Source organism: Leptodactylus fuscus, chromosome 2 (assembly GCF_031893055.1).
Source record: "Leptodactylus fuscus isolate aLepFus1 chromosome 2, aLepFus1.hap2, whole genome shotgun sequence".
Classification (NCBI taxonomy): Eukaryota; Metazoa; Chordata; class Amphibia; order Anura; family Leptodactylidae; genus Leptodactylus; species Leptodactylus fuscus.
In genome coordinates this window covers 242,303,303-242,316,572 of record NC_134266.1, presented here as the reverse complement: position 1 = coordinate 242,316,572, position 13,270 = coordinate 242,303,303, and the positions used below count along the sequence as shown (strand labels likewise).

The 13,270-nt window shown below is 43.4% G+C and overlaps 1 protein-coding gene across 6 annotated transcripts in view; it reads left to right on the top strand.

Moving 5' to 3' along the window:
* NBEA (neurobeachin) overlaps window positions 1-13,270 on the top strand; it is a 561,077-nt gene that overhangs the window by 242,819 nt on the left and 304,988 nt on the right. For 4 of the 6 annotated variants that reach the window (XM_075265948.1, XM_075265944.1, XM_075265945.1 and 1 more), the window contains exons 23-25: window positions 2,413-2,630; window positions 5,343-5,496; window positions 5,848-5,871. In XM_075265948.1, the coding sequence (XP_075122049.1) occupies window positions 2,413-2,630; window positions 5,343-5,496; window positions 5,848-5,871 (396 nt within the window). The remainder of the gene's footprint in view (window positions 1-2,412; window positions 2,631-5,342; window positions 5,497-5,847; window positions 5,872-13,270) is intronic. The other 2 variants (XM_075265947.1, XM_075265946.1) reach the window with 2 other exon arrangements.

The following is a 13,270-nucleotide window of genomic DNA, read 5'->3' as shown; positions in this document are numbered from 1 at the left end:
GAAGCAAAAAAATGGTAAAATATTTAATATTTGAGAGTTGTAGTTTTGCAACAGCTTCAAGGCCACATTCACAGATGACCCTGCGGCTGTACGGAGATCCATAGAGCATTTTTTTTGCGGGGCCAGATGTGCTTTTTAGTTATACCATTTTGGGAAATGTCTAGTGCTTAGATCACCTTTTTATTTAAATCAGAGGCAAAACGGTGAAAAAAATAACATGGCGGTTTGAAAAATATCAGTAGACCGAGCACTGTCAGACACAGGGATACCTAATGTGTATGTGTTTCAAAGTAATTTTCTACTTTTATATGTATTCTAGGGAAAGGAGGTGATTTAGAAGTTTTATTTATTTTATTTTATTTTTTTAAAGCTTTTTTTTTTTTTTTTTCATTATTTTTTTGCCCCTTCCCCCTAGGTGGCTTGAACCTGCGATCATTTCATTGCAAGTCCCATAGACACCAATAGAAGTGTATTGCAATCTATGGGAGATTCTCTACATTACTATTACGGCTGGTCATAGACGAACCGCAATAGTAATATAGCAGTGACAGGCCTGGGAGCCTTTCCTTGGCTCCCGGCTGTCACCAGAACAGGTCGGCTCCTGCGACTTTAAAGGTATGGGGATGTATTCTACACTTTGGGGGGAAGGGGGGTTAAGTTTTAATTCCCGCAATGAGAATGCATTCTCATTGCGGGCATTAGCTTTGGGCCTTCGCGTATAGCGGAGACCCGGTTGCTATGGCGACCGCTCTGCAGCAGAGCGGCCGCCATTATTCTTACAGACACGGCAATAGAACGGCGGATGGCAGGAAGGGGGGTTTAGATGCCGGCACAGGTGCCGGGGCCTGCAGCATTGCCACGCTCCTGTCGCTGCAGGAAGCCAGCAGCGGCAGGAACATGGCGATCTCCACATTCGGACTATAAGACGCACCCTAATTTTCCCCCCAGATTTGGGGAGGAAAAAGTACGTCTTATAGTCCGAAAAATACGGTTTATTTTTTTTAAAGCTTCCTTTTTTTTTCAAAAACTGCTCTGAAAAATTTGGCTTATACTCAAGTATATATACGGTAGCCAATAGAACAGCTTCTGTTTTCTGCAGCAACCAGTCGCTACTGGGACATGGTCCCTGTGTCAAATAAATTATACCATTTTTCTATATGGTACAAGGTAGGTAGGGTCACCATTACACTTTTTGGTTGACGTTATACCTATGGATGGAGGCATAAATGAAACAGGATAATAACAATATACACACATTCTTTATATACTTCTCCCCTGTCACTCCCTGGACTATGGTAGAGGGTCCTGGACTCTGATCTCTTCCAGAACCCTGTAATAGACTGTGACTTCTCATCATTTGACTGCCATTTATTGCAGCTGCCACAAAGCTGATATTTTGTTGTACTGTCGATATACATAATATAGGAAGAAAGGATTGTTGTTTCCAGTATGGCTGCCTGGCAAATGCAAAATGGCTAGACTCATGCAAATAGGCCCAGTGTGACCTCCGCCTAAAGGGAATTATCTGGGATTAGAAACAAAAGGTCTTTTTTTCCAGTAACAGCACCACTCTTGTATATAGGTTGTGTCTGGTATTACAGCACATTGCCATGTAAGTGTATGGGACTGAGATGCAATACCAACTTTTGTGCAAGAATGGAAATAAAAAGCAGATCCATGTTAGTAATCCTTTAACAACACTTTCTATTATATGTAGTCCAACTCCGCAAAGACATGGCCGACACATTCTTTACACTGTAAGCTCCTCTTCTACAAGACCGTGTTCTGGCAATGAGTTTTAAACACCTTGTAAAAACGTGAGGAAGAAGTGAAAATATTATAGAGGATGAGGACTATCAGTATTATACAAAAAGCGTATTCTCTGGTAGATGGGAAGGCACTAATAGGACCAAAATAAGCCATTGCTGTAAACTGGGGCAGGGGTGTATCACTCCATAACCAGGCGACTTATTCTGTTCACAGGTCTAGGCAAGATGTAATAAGTAGGATTCAATCTGGGGTCTGTATAAAATTTGGCCTGACATGGTATCTGTGTATTTTTATTGAGCCTGATCTGGATTCTTGGAAAATCTTTTTGTATAAGTCTTGTTCTTCTGTTGGAGGACCGGTCTGGGATCTGTATGTATTTAGGGGTCAGGTGTGTGGTCTGTATTCATTTTTGGGTATGTTGAAGGGGTGATACTGTACTTACCGTTTGTTGCACCACGCCTGTGCACAGGTTGTGCCTGGTATTACAACTCACTTTTGTTCATTTCAGTATAGCAGAGTTGCAGTACCAGGCACAACCCATGGACAGGGATGGTGCTGTTTCTGGGTGAATTGGGTTGTCCTTGTTTGCAGTTTTGTTCATTGATTTCCTTCTCCTCCTTATCTTGCTTTTTTTCTTTTTAGGCCGTTCAGGGTCGATCTGCCAGTCAGCAGGAGAGAGATTTACGTGTTGATCTGGGATTCCGTGGCATGCCAATGACTGAGGAGCAGCGGCGACAATTCAGCCCCGGTCCACGGACCACCATGTTCCGTATACCAGAGTTCAAATGGTCCCCAATGCACCAGCGACTGTTAACAGATCTGCTGTTTGCCTTAGAGACTGACGTTCATGTCTGGAGAAGGTACGTTTTTTTGTTTTTTTTTTTGTTTTTTTTTAAATCTGCATCGCCCTATCATATTTTGAGAAAATGGCTAACACTAACTTTAGCCGGGTTCACACGATGTCTTTTGGCATGTAATATGGTACGTAGACGCCGCGGGAGCTTTTGCGGGCCGTATACACTCCCATTGTTTTCAATGGGAGCCGGTACCGTATGTGCGGCGCTATTTTGCCGCAGTGATTTTCCGGCGGCCGCAAAATAGCGCCGCGTATACGGTATCAGCTCCCATTGAAAACAATGGGAGCGTATACGGCCCGCAAAAGCTCCCGCAGCGTCTACGTACCCCACTACGTGCCAAAAGACATCGTGTGAACCCGGCCTTTCAGTGCGGCATTCATGCTCTATTTTTTTTCATTTTTTTTTTTTTTTTAAACACAACTTTATTAGTGATACCCTATGTTTGTCTGACCACCTAGTGGCTGTGTTGTGAATTGCAGTCTTTCAAGCCTTTGCAAGCATGTGATATTGCATTGAACTTAAAGGGGTATTCCCACCTCACATACTCATCAGTCTTTACTGCTGTAAAATCTTCTTTCTTCCTGGTTTCTTGCATCATTTGGTGGGCGGGGTTTCACAAGCAACCTTCCGTTTAGCTCCGCCCCCAAATTCGCGTGTAGCTCCACCCACCCATATTGGACTATGAAGTACAGGCAGCAGCAACTCCATTCTGTGTTACATACAGACACTGCCTGTCTCTGCCATAATGAACACAATTGAATTAGCTAACCTGATAACTGGGAGAACAGAAGACGAGTTCAGAAATGAAAGCAGCTCCTCTCCTCTATCTAATAGCAGGAAGTTAGGTCACTTGGTGTAGACACAGGAATAGCTAGATACACAGGCTCGCTCCCGTGTACTTAGCCCCTCCTCCCCCTGAGAGCAGCAGATACATCACTTGACTCGTGAGCAGATAAGTCAGGGCTGTGGCCACAATGAATTGAATAAAGTAAGATAGTGGACAAACACAGCAGTTTTGCTGAAGCAGTGTATTTAGGAAAAGTCTTAAATCCACATTAACAAGCAGTATAGATAGGATCCTTGTGATGGGACAGCCCCTTTAAAGAGGACCTTTCATGTCTTCAGGCACATGCAGTTTTATATACCGCTGATTTCAACGCACTATCAGCTTTCCCATTATGTGCCCCGGATGAAAAGCTATCGGTGCAATTACCTATAGCTCTTTACTGTCAGAAGGGCGTCCCTGACAGTCTGACAGTACTGTGTGTAGCGCTATACTGTGAAGGTGTGTTCCTTACCACCCAGCAATGATGCTGAGCAGTGAGGAGTACTGGGGGAGGGGCGTTCCTCACCGCTCAGTGTCATTGCTGGGCAGTAAGGAACGCCCCTTGTACTGTTAGGAGAGGCGTTCCCAGTTAGACTCTCAGGAAATCTCTTCTGACTGTGAAGAGAAATTGGTAACGGCACCGATAGCTCTTCCACCCGGGCACAAAACAAATTCAACACACTGTCTACTTTCTAGCAGTATATAAAACTGCATGTGCCGAGGACATGAAAGCTCCTCTTTAATGCATAAGATATTTGAGTCCTTTTAGTGGATCCATTTGTAGGTGTGTATGTGTATGATCAATATACACTAGTCAAGTCCTATAAGAGCCCAGCCTTTAGAATTATCTTTAGGCCAAATTCACACAGGAGTGTTCATTGGAGACTATTGCAGAGTCCACTGAAAAGTGTCAGAGGAAAGAGTCCTGCACATTACATTTCTTCTTCTGCTGGTTTCAGTTTAAAAATGAGGATACACGACGTACCCCATTATAATCAATGGTGTCCGCAGGGCTCTGTGTGTAACCCTTGTTTAGCTGTTCCCTTTTGTTATTTGGGTCTCTCAATGGAGAGTGTGTGCTAGTGTGAACCTAGCCTAAGGCCTAGTTTGCACAGGGTACTGCGTGAACACATTCTATCGCGGCTTTCTGCTCCGGATTAGGCCCAAATGAATGGGCCTAGTCCGGAGGGAGGTGTCGCAAGGTGGACGCTGGAATCTGCATGAAGAAAGGGCAGCTCGCATGAGCGGGAACAAACTGCGGTCTACATAGACGTATTGTGAGGGAGCGGATCTTGAGGCGGATTCCGCATGAAAATCCGCCCCCTCTTGCCCCGTGTGAACGATCCCTAAGTCATAGGCACGAGATCTTGTGAAAACTAGCAGTTTTACCACTGGGGCTGATAGAAATCCCCCACCCCAGAAGTTTGGATCCAACTCTTTTTTGAGTCTGATCAGTTATATATTCAGCATGCAACGATTTTTTTTTGTTCTTTCATTCTTATAAAATATATATTTTTGCTTCTGTCTTTTTGGTAATAAGACACACCATACCCCCTTGCTAGGACCTCTTTAACTAAAAGCCTATGCTCTGGTTACTGTGGGTGTTCCCAGAATTCTTTTATGCAATGTATTGAATGTTTTTGGCTGGCACGTCCTCCATCTTACGTATAAAGATCTCTGTCCGTTTTCATTATGGCGTGATTATATCTCGCTTATGTCTCGCTTACGCCGCATATTTCTCTAATTGTAAAGACAATGCTCATATTCTGATATCTACTGCTATGAAGTTTATACGAGAGACCATTTGCATATCACACTGGCGCACAAGCAGAATATTTATGCAGATTTTTTTCAGATGTACCATCTAATGCCGATTCTTTATTCCTCAGCCATTCAACAAAATCTGTCATGGACTTTGTCAACAGCAACGAAAACATTATCTTTGTTCACAACACCATACACCTGATATCCCAAATGGTAGATAACATCATCATCGCCTGCGGAGGGATCCTGCCTTTGTTGTCTGCAGCCACATCACCAACTGTAAGTGCAAGGTTGCCATCTAGTGGTCTAGGAGAGAATTTATTTATTTTTTTTTTTATTATTATTATTATTGCTTTAGGTGTGTGGCAAAGAAGTTTTCTATATATAAATAGACAAATTTAACTTATTTAATGTCTGAATTTTTTTTACTTCACTTGCTATGCTATTTTGTATTATTTTTTTAATTTTATTATATTAGGGTGTATATTATTTTTAGAACTTATATACTTAGTAATTTATTTATTATTGAATATTGCATTGATTTCCTATTGATTTTTCGTTTTGATTTTAATGCTTTTCTTTTTCTTGTACTGTTGTGGTCTGTTGTCTGTGTGTCTATTTCATGTCCAGGGTTCTAAGGTTAGTATATCTGATGTAAGTTTCCTTTTTTATTATTTTTCATTAACCCTGACACCCCTTTCCCCCATTGTATGTCGTGTCTTTACTTGGCAATAGTACATGTTTTTGATTGAACTCTGACGCATGTGTGTATAGAAATATGTTTTGCATATGTCATTAGTATAATTCATATCCGAGGTGACATTAAAGGGATTGTGAACTCTTATGGAACTAAAGTGGAATCATCGTATATTAAAAATAATGAAATTTTATGTTATATTTATAAGTGTTTAATTTCTCACCATGTTCAAAGTCAGTGAGCAAAAACTTTTACTGCTCACATTCATTGAAACTGAGCGCCGCTCACATGGCTGATGGACTTGTTGCAGTATTTGTCTATAATCTAAATTATTATTGTTTATTTATATAGCACCATTAATTCCATGGTGCTTTACATTTGGGGGTTACATACAATACACAAAATATACAGGTACATATCATACTAACAGTGATCGGCTGGCACAGTGGGGTAGAGGGCCCTGCCCGCGAGGGCTTACAATCTATGAGGGAGGGGGGTAGAGACAGAAGGAGAGGGGGGAGACTGTACAGATGGGGGTGCGGTGATAGTGTTATTGGAGGTTGTAGGCCTTCCTGAATAGGTGAGTCTTCAGGGCCTTCTTGAATCCTGTGATTGTGGGGGTCAGTCTTATGTGTCGTGGTAAGGAGTTCCAGAGTATGGGGGATGCACGGGAGAAATCTTGGAGACGGTTGTGTGAGGAGCGGATGAGGGCAGAGCGGAGTAGGAGGTCATTGGAAGATCTGAGGTTACGTGTGGGCAGGTAGCGGGAGAGTAGGTTGGAGATATATGGAGGGGACAGGTTGTGGATGGCTTTGTATGTTAGCGTTAGTAGCTTGAACTCAATTCGCTGGGCTACGGGTAAGCAGTGGAGGGACTGGCAGAGGGGAGCAGCCGATGAAGATCGGGGGGTGAGGTGGATTAAGCGAGCAGCGCAGTTTAAGGTGGACTGGAGGGGGGCGAGGGTGTTAGCTGGGAGTCCATGGAGAAGGGTGTTGCAGTAGTCTAAGCGAGGGATTATGAGGGCCTGGACGAGCATCTTGGTAGTTTCTGGGGTGAGGAAGGAGCGGATTCGGTGGATGTTCTTGAGCTGGAGGCGGCAGGAAGTGTTGAGGGTTTGAATATGTGGTTTGAAGGATAAGTCGAAGTCCAGGGTTACCCCAAGGCATCGGGCCTGTGGGACAGGGGTAAGTGGGGTTCCATTAACTTTGATAGATGGGTCAGGTGGAGGGACCATACAGGATGGGCTGAAGATGATAAACTCTGTTTTCTCCATGTTGAGTTTGAGAAAGCGGGAGGAGAGGAAGGAGGCTACAGCCGTTAAACAATCTATAGTCTATAATCTAAATGCATATCTCCCAACTCTAATAGGATTGATAGAAGGACAAAAGTGTGGCATGCGGCGTGCATATTGTGCTGCAGCAAATTGACATATAGTAAGACCCACCTCGAGCCCTACCCATGACCACTTAGGCCCAGCCCATTCTCATTCATGTCTCTTTGTGTCCCTACACAGTATAATATCCCTATTGGCCTTGACATGGTATCATGCAGCGTATGGTCCCCAGAATAATGTGATCTTGAAATCCCTATAGTAAAATGCACCCACATTATAATATCCTACTTAATATGCACCCACATTATAAAGTCCCTTTGTATATATCTCCACGTTGTAATGTCCTATTTCCTATAATATCCTAATCTGGGTTCCCTCACAGTATAATGCTCCCCTCCTGTTGTCATTACAGTATAATGTTCCACCAACTTGTGCCCTCACAGTATAATGTATTCCTCCTTGTACCCTCAAAATATAATGTCTCCTCTCATTGTGCCCTCACAGTATAATGTCCCCCTCCTTGTGCCCTCAAAATGTAATTTCTTCCTCCTTATGCCCTCACATTATAATGTCCCCTCTCCTTGTGCCCTCACAGTATAATGTCCCCTCTTTGTGATTTCACAGTATAATGTCCCCTCCCATTGTGCCCTCACAGTATAATGTCCCCTCTCATTGTGCCCTCACAGTATAATGCCCCCTCTCATTGTGCACACACAGTATAATGCCCCCTCTCATTGTCCCCTCACAGTATAATGTCCCCTCTCATTGTGATTTCACAGTATAATGTCCCCTCTCATTGTACTCTCACAGTATAATGTCCCCTCTCCTTGTGGCCTCACAGTATAATGCCCCCTCTCATTGTGCACACACAGTATAATGCCCCCTCTCATTGTCCCCTCACAGTATAATGCCTCCTCTCATTGTGCCTTCACAGTATAATGTCCCCTCTCATTGTGCCCTCACAGTATGATGTCCCCTCTCATTGTCCCCTCACAGTATAAGGTCCCCTCTCATTGTACCCTCACAGTATAATGCCTCCTCTCATTGTGCCCTCACAGTATAATGTCCCCTCTCATTGTGATTTCACAGTATAATGTTCCCTCTCATTGTGCCCTCACAGTATAATGTCCCCTCTCATTGTGCCCTCACAGTATAATGTCCCCTCACAGTATAAGGTCCCCTCTCATTGTGCCCTCACAGTATAATGCCCCCTCTCATTGTACCCTCACAGTATAATGCCCCCTCTCATTGTGCCCTCACAGTATAATGTCCCCTCTCATTGTACCCTCACAGTATAATGTCCCCTCTCATTGTACCCTCACAGTATAATGTCCCCTCTCATTGTCCCCTCACAGTATAATGCCCCCTCTCATTGTACCCTCACATTGTCCCTTTCTTTGTGTCCTCACAGTATAGTGTATAGAGGTATATTGTACCTCTCTAGTTTTCCTCACAGTATGATGTCCACTCCTGGTGCTCTCACAACAGTATAACTTACCCTTATGATGCCCCCACAGTATATATTTGTCCTCACAGTATAATACATCAAGTAAACAAAATACTCCGCTTTCCTCGTTCCCCTGCTGTTTTCTCATGTTTATGTTGCTTGCGGCTTTATGGAGCGGCCAGTACAATATAAGTGATGTCACTACATTGATCCTACTGCTTCCAAGATTTCAGGAGCAGAGGCTGCAATGGTGAAGCAGGGAACGGACGACTTCCAGTGTATCCAATGTGTTCAGCTGTGGACTCCCTTAGATGCAGATGAGTTTAAGCCAGGACATTTCTCCCATCATGCAGAGCAGGAGCCGGATCTGTCACTGTCCCGCTGTTTCTGGGACTACTCCATTCTACTTTCAAACTACATGGTGATCCCTGAAGTCATACACTATAAGAAACTATTAGCCGTGAAAGCAGGACTAGGTTTGGAAGACGACCTGTCAACTTTCCTGACGTATCTCAGTAAATTATATTCCAACTTTGGAACATCTTTTCTTATAACTTTGTGTTGCACCATTCCTCTGTTACTCCTAGAAATGTATGAAAAACCTGACAACTGGGTGTGTCCTTCCACAGTCTCTGTCCAATCATTGCTGACTGTCCCTGACACCTCTTTGACAAGGAGATAGGTCACACCCATTTGTCAGTTTATTCATACATTTCTAGGAGGAATAACAGAGGAATGGCACAAATATGTCAGGAGAACTGAGAGTTGAAATGAAGATATTGTGAAAATGGTGAGACATTGCAAAAAAACAAAACAAAAAAACATACAATGATTTTTCTTTACATAAGACTAAACAGCCCCTTTAAGGAGTGTGTTTTTATGTGGTCATCTCATACAGTGACAACATACAAGTCTTTTCATGGCTATGTGATCAGATGTATGGTGATGGGAGGATGATACACGTCTGTCATCACAAACTGTCCTTCAACATAGTCATGTCCGTATTTCCTACACCTCCACATATAAGTCCGTCATGTGTCCAACATGTTGGCAGCTTCTTGATACAGTGGCGTTTGGTGTTCCTTAACAGTTGCCCCGAGAAATCTTCACTGTGGCTTAATCTGGTTTTGTGCTTGGCTGTGCTATTTACAAAATGACCTCCGTATACACTTGTTGGTTGCAGTCTGGATGACTGGTGAAAAAGACCCCATGACACCTTCCTTGTCCTCCAGGTCACATGGATCGCGTCTTGTCCCAATCAGCTGTTGTTGCCGTTCAAATTCTAACTTGTCCACTTTTAGGTGGGAAAATCTTGTAGATTTTGGCACCAAAATTCTCGGCATAACTACTAAACTATATGGAAGTATCCGCATATGGTGGTTACAATTCCATGTAAATCTTTCCTTATGTTCCTAAGATGTAACCGTATCACAAGCATGGTGGGAACAAAATGTGGACAAAAGTCCAGCCGCAGTGTTGGGCAATAACTACTGAGCTAAGTTGGCCGTACACATTTAGGTGGCCCCCAATTAGTCATCTAATGAATATGGGGTAACCATGACAAGTTAAGTTGGAAATTCTGGATTAGGCATGTTGAATTTTGCTTAAAAAATTTATATATATATATTTTATTTTTTTTTTGCGTGAGCTGGCGCAGTAAGAAAGGGGCAGATATTTGTGATACAGGTTGAAGTTAAGAAAATTCTCAAATGCTTGTCCAACCTTAAAGAATGAAGGTTTGGGTAATGTTCAGCAAGACAAGGCTTTTTGTATATAATGTTATAAAATCTTTGTCTTGACTGGATTTAAAGGATCCAGCCCAATCTGGGAGCAGCACCTCTAAATCACTATAGGAGGAAGCAAATGGTAAAACCAAATTCCGCTCTTCATAAAGTTATATTTCAGTGCTCTATGCTCTGTGACACTATGCTTTCCACCACTCCAAGTGAGGCTTGGCACCAAGGTCGGTGCTACAAGGCCAACTTGGGAATGGAAAACATGGTCCGTGTATTGGGAGTATACACTCACCGGCCACTTTATTAGGTACACCTGTCCAACTGCTCGTTAACACTTAATTTCTAATCAGCCAATCACATGGCGGCAACTCAGTGCATTTAGTCATGTAGACATGGTCAAGACAATCTCCTGCAGTTCAAACCGAGCATCAGTATGGGGAAGAAAGGTGATTTGAGTGCCTTTGAACGTGGCATGGTTGTTGGTGCCAGAAGGGCTGGTCTGAGTATTTCAGAAACTGCTGATCTACTGGGATTTTCACGCACAACCATCTCTAGGGTTTACAGAGAATGGTCCGAAAAAGAAAAAACATTCAGTGAGCGGCAGTTCTGTGGGCGGAAATGCGTTGTTGATTCCAGAGGTCAGAGGAGAATGGCCAGACTGGTTCGAGCTGATAGAAAGGCAACAGTGACTCAAATAGCCACCCGTTACAACCAAGGTAGCCAGAAGAGCATCTCTGAACGCACAGTACGTCCAACTTTGAGGCAGATGGGCTACAGCAGCAGAAGAGCACACCGGGTGCCACTCCTTTCAGCTAAGAACAGGAAACTGAGGCTACAATTTGCACAAGCTCATCGAAATTGGACAATTGAAGATTGGAAAAACGTTGCCTGGTCTGATGAGTCTCGATTTCTGCTGCGACATTCGGATGGTAGGGTCAGAATTTGGCATCAACAAAATGAAAGCATGGATCCATCCTGCCTTGTATCAACGGTTCAGGCTGGTGGTGGTGATGTCATGGTGTGGGGAATATTTTCTTGGCACTCTTTGGGCCCCTTGGTACCAATTGAGCATCGTTGCAACGCCAAAGCCTACCTGAGTATTGTTGCTGACCATGTCCATCCCTTTATGACCACAATGTACCCAACATCTGATGGCTACTTTCAGCAGGATAATGCGCCATGTCATAAAGCTGGAATCATCTCAGACTGGTTTCTTGAACATGACAATGAGTTCACTGTACTCCAATGGCCTCCACAGTCACCAGATCTCAATCCAATAGAGCATCTTTGGGATGTGGTGGAACGGGAGATTCGCATCATGGATGTGCAGCCGACAAATCTGCGGCAACTGTGTGATGCCATCATGTCAATATGGACCAAAATCTCTGAGGAATGCTTCCAGCACCTTGTTGAATCTATGCCACGAAGAATTGAGGCAGTTCTGAAGGCAAAAGGGGGTCCAACCCGTTACTAGCATGGTGTACCTAATAAAGTGGCCGGTGAGTGTATACCGGCCCAGACACTGCTAAACTCAGGTCAACTAACCTTGGTTCAGGCCAACTTTCTTGCCCCAACTTGGCTGTGCAAAAGTGGCCTAAGCAATGATCTCAGACTTATGTCCCACTATACCCTAACCAAGGAGCCCCAAAGAATATTTTTTTTGGGGGGGCAGGGGGTGGTCTTTGCTCGTATGCATGGCCACCTATCAGAATGAAGCTTATTCCCGAGGATCTGAGCAGATTGAGATTCAGTATAATATCAGTGTCATTTATTTATATGCTCACTCTGTGCTTAGGAGTCCAATGGGCGGTCCTATTCAGCGACTGACCTGTCTGCAGTAATACTTAGAATGTTGTCAATCACACCTAATCCCAGAATGAGCAGATAAGATATAAAATACAAGATCACAAAAAACTATATGATTATGCTCAGATCCTCCTGCTTTGCAAATCAGACACCATATTAAATGTGTCCGGTTCCCTTTAACAAATCTCTCTCATGGCTACCATTTACCGAGTGCACTATTTACATCGGGTACAATATTTATTCCCTATGGGTATGGACAGACATTGTAGCTAACCAGATACAGCCATAACTCTGCTCACTCCCCAGGCCCACCATATACAGAATGGCTTGAGAAATCGTGCGGCCATTGGTCACAGAGGATGGACACTGTTCTGCGTAGTTAACCATAACGTGTATCCATATCCTTAGACATAATCTGAAATACATATATTCGGTATGTCCAGATTCCCCATGGCAGCAGATAACTTTGTATCAACGAGGAGACAGAAAGTTTGCATCCTTCAGAGCCATATTGTAAAATGATTTCCCTTCAAGTAATATGACAGACAATATATTATTCAGCATTCGGTCCCCTATGGTATCGAGTACATAGTGTCAGAAATTGGAGATCTCTGTTAGTGAGGCACGACATACCAGGATCAGCAGGCGTCCATGTGCTGCGAGGATTCACTTGTCTTGCATCACCGTCTTTGGAGAGTTGTCTTTTCATAGCTGCTCATCTTTAAAAGAACGTATATATTATTGACTGCTGTGCGCCATGAGGCTTAGGTGTATGGAAATCGGGATTGCAGAGGCCAAATAAATGCATTTAGGGGAATGTCCTGTAATATAGATGTTTAGCAGATGTTCTCAGTCTTTGTAACACCTGTTACATTAGTCCAGCGGGTGCATCTATTATGTAGCATTAGAATTAAGACGGACCTGTTACTTGGATCTCCGGTCACTAGTTATGAATTCTATAGTGTATCCACCTATTGTATGTACCATATCATCCTTAACTCCCAAGGAGTAATACATAAATAAATTCCATTCCT